The sequence below is a fragment of the Zea mays genome, chromosome 9 (genome assembly GCF_902167145.1).
Source record: "Zea mays cultivar B73 chromosome 9, Zm-B73-REFERENCE-NAM-5.0, whole genome shotgun sequence".
NCBI classification, from domain to species: domain Eukaryota; kingdom Viridiplantae; phylum Streptophyta; class Magnoliopsida; order Poales; family Poaceae; genus Zea; species Zea mays.
In genome coordinates this window covers 153,886,314-153,894,221 of record NC_050104.1, presented here as the reverse complement: position 1 = coordinate 153,894,221, position 7,908 = coordinate 153,886,314, and the positions used below count along the sequence as shown (strand labels likewise).

Genomic DNA, 7,908 nt, shown 5'->3' with positions numbered 1-7,908 from the left:
CTATAGGTTCTCCTTGTGCAGAGCTTGCACAGCTTTTGGCTAATTCTCTGCTAAAAAATGGAGAAAAAAGTATTCATTTGTGTGTGATTTTTTTGACCAAAAGTAGTATATACTCAGTTAGTCAATCAGTCACCTATTGAGAACAGGAAGGACGTTGAAACTTTAGAGAAGTACTTACACTCCAAATAGAAAAATCATCAACAAAGCAAAACCCCATCAAATTTCCCTCCAAAAATTCCTAAACACAGAATGAACCTTCGATATGGAATAAGAGCCAGACCCCTGGTGACCGCATTGAAGATCTCCATGTAACCAACAATTCATCCTCGCCGTCAGTTACCAGATGTGTGTGTGCTCCTGCACCTCAACACCACGTTCCCGTCGTTGCTCGCCATCATCATCTGGGCGACGATGCTGGCCTTGAACGCAGCCTTCTCGGCGCCGTGCCTCGATGGTGCGGGTGCGGCGACGTCCGCGTCGTCATCCTCATCCGGCGTTGTCATGCCGTGGTCGTCGACTCCCGCAGCGAAGTTGAGGAACGACGGGCTTGCAGTTACACATAGGCACAGGAAAGCGGGATTGCGCAAGTCACTGGTCGGTGGTCGGCGGCTCGTCACACCGTGCGCAGCGGGTGCGGCGCTGCTCACCCACTGGCCATTCAACACCGTTGTGCAGCTTGCCGAGTCTCCTCCGTCGGTAGCTGTCTAGGACTCGCCGCCGCAGAAGCGCGCACATAGATCTCGCGCGTGGGCAGCTCACCTGGTCCCGCGGGCGAGCGGTGACGACCTCGCCCTTGTCCTCCGGCGGCGTGTTCTCCCCACTCCTCCAACAGCTCCTCCATGGGCGCTTGCTATGGGGAATCACGGAGGCCTCGGCGCTGACGCTGGCGGCGTTTTTGGGGATTCGGCGAGGCGACCCTGTCCAGCCGTGTCTACGAATCCAACGTGCAAGATTTTTTTCGCCAACATGGCCACACGAGAAGCGAGAATTGCTCCCGAGTATTATATCTTCAAGTAAGTTGGAACAGAGCTGTGTGACACACTGACACAGACGCTTCTGCGTGCGCACGCCGACACAAAGATGAGAGTATGAGACGCCTCTCACACGATCACATCAATCCCTAGTGTCTGTGTTGCTAGTTTGGGAAACCTGTTTTTCTAAGAGATTTCTATTTTTCTAAGGAAAATTAGTTCATTTTTCCTTGAGAAAATTAGAATCTCTTGGAAAAAGGTGTTCCCAAACTAGCTCTAAGGGCTGATTTGGTGACCAGAAATCACGGTCACCAGAGAGTTGGAGGGGATTGAGGGGTGATCTCATTATCACCAAATCATCTCTAGAGAGAATTGGAGAGGATTGAGGAGAAATCTCTTCAATCTTCTCGTGATCTCCTTGTCACCAAATCATCTCTAAGGTAGATCACAAAGTACAACTCATTCATATCTTACACGACATTCCATTCAAGCTTCAGCAGAATATGCATTGAGCTCCTGGAATTCAGAACTGCAACATCGAGCTTTACAGATCATTCAGTAAATTTCATCTGCTCAGTTTCAGGAGGAACAGCAATGCCAGTTTTTTTGCCAGTAGTCTTTTCACATCACCATAAACCTCAGAAATAAGAAATCTATCTGCAACGTGTGACTGGAGGTGAAAATATAGCATCCTAAAAGGGAAGGAGCCCTACTACCAAATATCCCATAAATGCAAGCATACACGGGATATGCATACAGCATACATAGTCTTCTCTGAAGCCAATAAATAAGCAGCAGCACAAGCTTTGCATGGATCTACAGCACTGTTCCAACCCATCAAAGCAGCAGATGACGACATTGAAATGCTCACGAGCTCTTTGACGTTGATGAGCAAAGGCGAGAATACAGCGAAGTATTTCGCACAATAAGATAGACGATGAATGCAAGGTAAACAACCAACACAACACACAAGCTTGAGCGAAGCAATGCACCCCGGACATCAGTAATGTAGAAAGATAGTATAAGATACCCGTTGATAAGCATCAGAAATACCGTAACAATCCAGCTAATCACCTGATGAGAGCGTAGAATGAATCAATACAGCACATTTGGATGAGCAGTGTTACTAAACTAGTTCAAATGAGCTTCATACCAGCAGACAAATTATAGCAAAGTAGCAAAATAAAACATCTACAATCGCTTCATAGGTAGGCAAACCATATATAGATATACGGAGTCCCAATGACAGGGCAATGGTATATGTGATAACATGTCGATACTCAGTAGGTAGCCTAAGTTCCATAGTATGAAACACTAAAAAATCATGTGAAGGCATCTCGATTTGATAAAATCTATAAGTTAAAGAAGAGCAGACAACTGAAACTAAGGATTCTTCTATAAAGAAAATAAACTAAAGACTCCAGCTTCTAGTTCTTTCAGATGTTGACACGCCATGACGCAATGGAATAACAGTACCATGGTCTCAAGTAGCAACAGTCAGTTGATCATTATTTAACTCTCTGCAAACAGGATTTCCATAAGCAAAACTCAAAGAAAAACTTACTTTGGTGATGGGACCAATTACGAACGACCCCATGATTTGCTCCTTTGAAACGAGGGTGATGAGAGGAATTAGAGCAAACGGAATCTGTATGGACTGAAGAACATTGAGTGCTTCATTCAGAATGTCCATAGTAGGATCTTCAGTATCGAAAAATAAAGCCACAATCATAGTTGGAATAATGGCAAAACTTCGAGTAATCATTGCCCGTAGCCACTTCTTCAATCGAAGATTAAGGAAACCTCCCATAACAAACTGTCCTGCATATGTGCCAGTAATTGTGCTACTCTGCCCAGATGCTAACAAACCAACAGCCCAGATATAGAGGATGGGAAAGAATGCAGTTCCATATTTTTCTTGTAAGTACTGCCCAGCATTCTCAAGACCTATACTGTCAGCCTGTTTAGACCCATAAAATCCTTTGGCAAAAACAGTTGTGACACAGATGTTAATGAAGAAGGACACGATGAGTGCAAGAATTGACTCGATGTTATAGTAGTAAACTGCTTCTAGAACACGAGATTTCTTGTTTGTGTCAATCTTCCTGGACTGCACTAGTGCTGAATGCAAGAAAACATTGTGAGGCATGATGATGCAGCCCACAATTCCAACCGCTTGCTTAATTGTCTTTGAACTCAATTTTGGAACCACCAAACCTGTATAAAATATGAAATGAGCAAACTCCTTAGATTCCCAAGGATATACAGCATAAAGGAAAAGATTTTGCCGACATGTTATAGTGAGAGTTACCGATCAGAAGTTCCTTGCCACTAGGCTTTGTTTCACCAAACATAACCGCAAATGAAACAGCCATAGTTGCAATCAGTACAGCGAAAAATGCCTCGAGTTTCCTCACGCCATAATTCTCCAGGAAGAGAAAGATGAAGCTGGCATCAGGGAAATACCATGAGTCAAATGTATCAGTTCTGCTAAATCCATCAGATAATTATAGACGGTCAATAGAAAAAGAGATAACCATAGAGTACCAGACAAAAGACAAACTGCTGCCATTTCATCATCACTAGACGATTTATTTAGCAGAACTCTTATATTTAATTCTTTCTGTTACTTTCACCGTTGCCAATCTCATATTCTAAAAGCGCCTAATCTTGTTCAACAACCAGTAATGCTGAAAGCAGAAGGCTTGACCAGGCAAGGGTAGAAGATAGGCAGCAAGTAGCAGTGTACGGATAGTAAACAAGGTCAGGATATGTCCATAGTTTAATGAATAATCCGAGATCATGGGTACAAGTCTCTAACTGGAGAGGAAAAAATATTAAACCAACCAATAAGCATAAATAAATATGTGAACCGTTGGGAAATTCTCAGCAGCCAGCAGGCCACAATCATGCTGCCATCGCCAACAGATGAAGCATGCTCTACTAGCAGAGAGAAACTGAGCAAGCAGAGTACGCAAACAGCAACAAAGTCAAAACGCAACCTAATTCGATCAGCGAGCAGCACATCAGCATCTCCACAAGCTACAGCAAACCAGTACAAGTGCTACAGTTTGTAGCTGCTCAGGAAGCAGATAATCACCAGAGAACTGCAATTTTTAATCCAAGGGATGCATTCGTACTGATTTTTTCCTGCGTCCAAAACAGGTGTACTCAGCAGAGTAAAAGCTTTTTTTACGAGTAAAAGATGTTATCCGATGACACACGGTAGCCATCATGCCCATCATCAAGTAATTGAACAGATAAACAAAAACAATGCTCCCATAAGCAGCAAAGGAACACCAGAAAGCCAACAAGAGGAGTGATCCCACTCAAAATCGATTTGACTCCAAGCACACCACAACAAAGGACGCGGAACTTTATATTACCTAATAATAGACCGGACCAAAGAATCCAAGGCAGAGATCCGATTAGAAGGAGTTAAGGTAAAAAGAACGGACAAAAACACTTGATCCTGCCAACATGAGGCATGAACTTTCCTGAGATGCCATTTGATTATGCCTAACAGAAGAAAGCAATAAATCTATTCGCTTCATCAACACAGCAGCAGAAACACCACATAAATTTATAACTTCCAGTTCAGGAGAAGTGAGGAGTAGACAGAGAGATTCAATTCAATCAATTAGAGGGGGGGAAAGCACGTACAGGGAAGGAATTTGCTATCCGTCACCCCCACACCAAAGCAGTCAACAAAAATGATTATGGACGGGAAAATAAATTTACCAACACTTTGGAGGTTCAAAACCGAGAGCGAAGCAAACTTACCAATCGAGCGCGGTGATGACGACGCCACCCCAGAGCGGTATGGCACCCCCCGAGAGGATCTTGATGGCAATCGCGCTGCCAATCACCTCCTGTATGTCTGCGCCGACGAGCGCGAGCTCCGTCATGGCCCAGAGCGCGCGAGTGGCCCAGGGAGGGTACTCCTGGCGGCAGAGCTCGGCGAGGTGCTTCCCCGTGGCCACGCCTAGCCGGGCGGAGAGCAGCTGCATCAGCGCGCCCATGATCGTTGCCCACAAGAGCAGCCACAGCAGCTGGTACCCCGCCGCGGCGCCCGCCTGTAGGTCCCCCTCCAGATTGCCCGGGTCCAGGAACGCGATGCACATGAGAAAACCCGGGCCCGTGAAGCGCCAGAGCTTCCGCCACGAGAAGGGCGGGCGCGACGCCGGCGTGCCGTCGTCTTCGCCGTCGGAATCCGACACGGCGATGGAGATCTTGTCCTCGGAGTCGTACGCGCGCTCCTCGTATTCGTCATGTGAGGCGGAGGCTCCGCCCCCGCCGCCGGGGAGGAGGCTCTCGGCGAGGTCGCTCGACGCCATGAGGAAGACCGGAAGATGCGGGCGAGTGGGGGGAGTGAGGATGAGAGTTGCTCTAGAACCAGGGCTGATTGGTTGGATGGTTTCTGCAACGATTTATACTATTTACTTCATCATTTTTCCTTAATACTGAGATGTCTGATTTTACCTTGTTATCTTATATCATCCTTTATTTCAAACTTCTTGTTATAAACAGTATTAAACGATGTTATATATAATTATGTGTCTCCTATTTTACAACATCTACTAGAAACAGTCTTATGGACCACTGAGACCTTGTTTGGAAGTGACCTATTTTTTAAAAAATCATCTATCTCATGTTTATAAAAACTCATTTATGAAAAAAAAACTACTTAATAGTGTTGTGAACCACCTCAAATTTTATAAATTAGTTTTAGCTATAGAAAACTAGCTTCTTTGTTTTTAAGAAAATAAGAATCCAGTTTCTATAAACTAAAGCATAAATTGATATATTTAGAACCACCTCAGTTTCCATAAACCAATTTGGGTCCAATCTTAGGCCATGTTTGGTTTCTTTAGTCTAGGGACTAAAGTTTAGTTAGGGGACTAAAATTTAGTCCCTAACATGTTTGGTTCTAGGGGCTAAAAATAGTAAGAATATACTAATTGACTCATAAGAAGACTAAAATGCCCTTTAATATTCTCTTGCTATTAGTACAATTGAACTAAATGAGAGGTAAATGTGGAATTAATATGGTTTAGTCCCTTTTAGCACATATGTGAAGGACTAAAGACTAAATCATTTTAGTCCTAGTGTTTGGCAAAAAAGGGACTAAATGGGACTAAAAACTAGAGACTAATCTTTAGTCCCTCTAACCAAACACCCTCTTAGTAGAGCTCTCTTAGCTTTGCTCCCAACGAGAACCACTCTCACCTAGATAAACCGTAAAAAACTGAACTACTCCATGATGAGAGTAGAGTGAATCTAGCCTATATTTTTACAAGATAGTGGGTAGGCCAAAAAATCTGCTCCTTCCACTTTCAACCTGCTCTCTACACTTCAACTCCTTAAAAATCACTTTATAGACGGTTTGTCAAACGATTTTCGTTAGATATATTGACATCCGCTATAAAATCCCTCGAAATCAATCTACTGTTACCAAACATGCCCTAAATGATGTCTCCTACTCTATTTGATTCCTTTAGTCGTCTCATGGTAATAAAATATCCTATTTAGACCATGTTTCTTTACTCCATTATTATATAATCCAGTTTTATATAGGTCACACGACTTTGTTGGCAGGATAACGAGTTAACGACCACCAAATCGTGGGGTCAGATCACCTTTTTTCCTTGCAAAAGCAAAAAAGGCCAAAAAAATGGAAAGCAAAAAAAGGCCAAAATAGGAGAGAACTCTCTTCTTCTCGCCTTCCGCCACTTCAAGGTGGGGTGCGGCCGTTTGGCCAGGAGCCATAACCTTTAGAAACTTTCGGCGTATCACAGAACTATGAGCAGTGCCAGATCTTAGGTCATAGCAAGTTTAATAATAAGGTTTTTCGGATATATATATATATATATATATATATATATATATATATATCATTATAAAAATTGAGTATTCTAAAATTGCATTATAATTTGTGATATCCTATAGTTGTCATTATTCGGTCGAAAAATGTTATTTTTCGCACATGCACCCCTTTTACATTTCTTCTTTCCTGCTCTTCTTCCTCTCTAGTTCCAAACCCTCTCTTGCTGCTGATGACAGAGTATGCGCCATGTCCCACCATGACCATGGCATCGACGCTGGCGATGGCGACAAGACCCCGTCTCCATACCCTTGTTGGGTGGCTGAGTGGCTCCTATAAGTTCCTGACGCCCTCCCACCACGCAAGCGCCTACTGTTGCCTGAACTCCGCGCTAACGTTCGAGACCGAGGCCACAACGGCGGTGAGGATGGAGGTCGGGACGACGAAGAAGGGGAGGGTAAAGAGTGTGTTCCATGTTAACCCTTCGTGTTGGAGGCTAGATCCGAAGGTAGACGGAAGTTGATAAGGGCATTTTCGTCTTCTCGGGCGAGTCATGTACACGCTAATATTGATAATGGTGCAGACCAAAATGTTTGATCGAATAATGGCAACCATCGGAAAACGTGAATTATAATAGCATCTTTAGAATACTCGGTTTTCATAATGGCGTATATATGAAAACCCCATAATAATATAGTCCATATCAGTCATATATAGCTAACTAAAAAACAACTAGTACAATAATTTTTCCATGATATAAGCTACATATTTAATATTTGTTCCATCTCTTACCCTCACAAAATGTTTTGGGATAGCCCACCTACACCAGCTTATTGCACTTATGTCGTGGTTTCGGGAGCCGGGGGGAATAAGATTTATGTTCAGCAGGAGTGCTAGCGCGGACTCACTCCGAATGGTGAATCGCTGGGACTCGATGAGAGATCTAAGACAAAGGATTATACTGGTTTAGGTTTACCCCCTATTCCAGTGTAGTGTTGATCGTAGTATTGCTTGGAGCGTGTTACAACAAGTGTGCTTGTGTATGAGATGAAGAGGGACCTTCCCTTTTATATCTTAAGGGGCAGACTACATCGATGTCTCTCTTAGAGAGAG

General features: G+C 43.7%; 1 protein-coding gene across 1 annotated transcript; it reads right to left on the bottom strand.

The window, feature by feature from the left end:
- Positions 1-1,385: 1,385 nt before the first annotated feature.
- Positions 1,386-5,378, bottom strand: LOC100283910 (uncharacterized). Its single transcript, NM_001156808.3, has 4 exons — positions 4,755-5,378; positions 3,283-3,419; positions 2,536-3,188; positions 1,386-2,045 (listed from the first exon to the last, which is right to left on the bottom strand). The coding sequence occupies exons 1-4, from the start codon at positions 5,306-5,308 to the stop codon at positions 1,839-1,841; spliced, it is 1,551 nt and encodes a 516-aa protein (NP_001150280.2). The 5' UTR covers positions 5,309-5,378; the 3' UTR covers positions 1,386-1,838.
- Between the last annotated feature and the right edge of the window lie 2,530 nt (positions 5,379-7,908).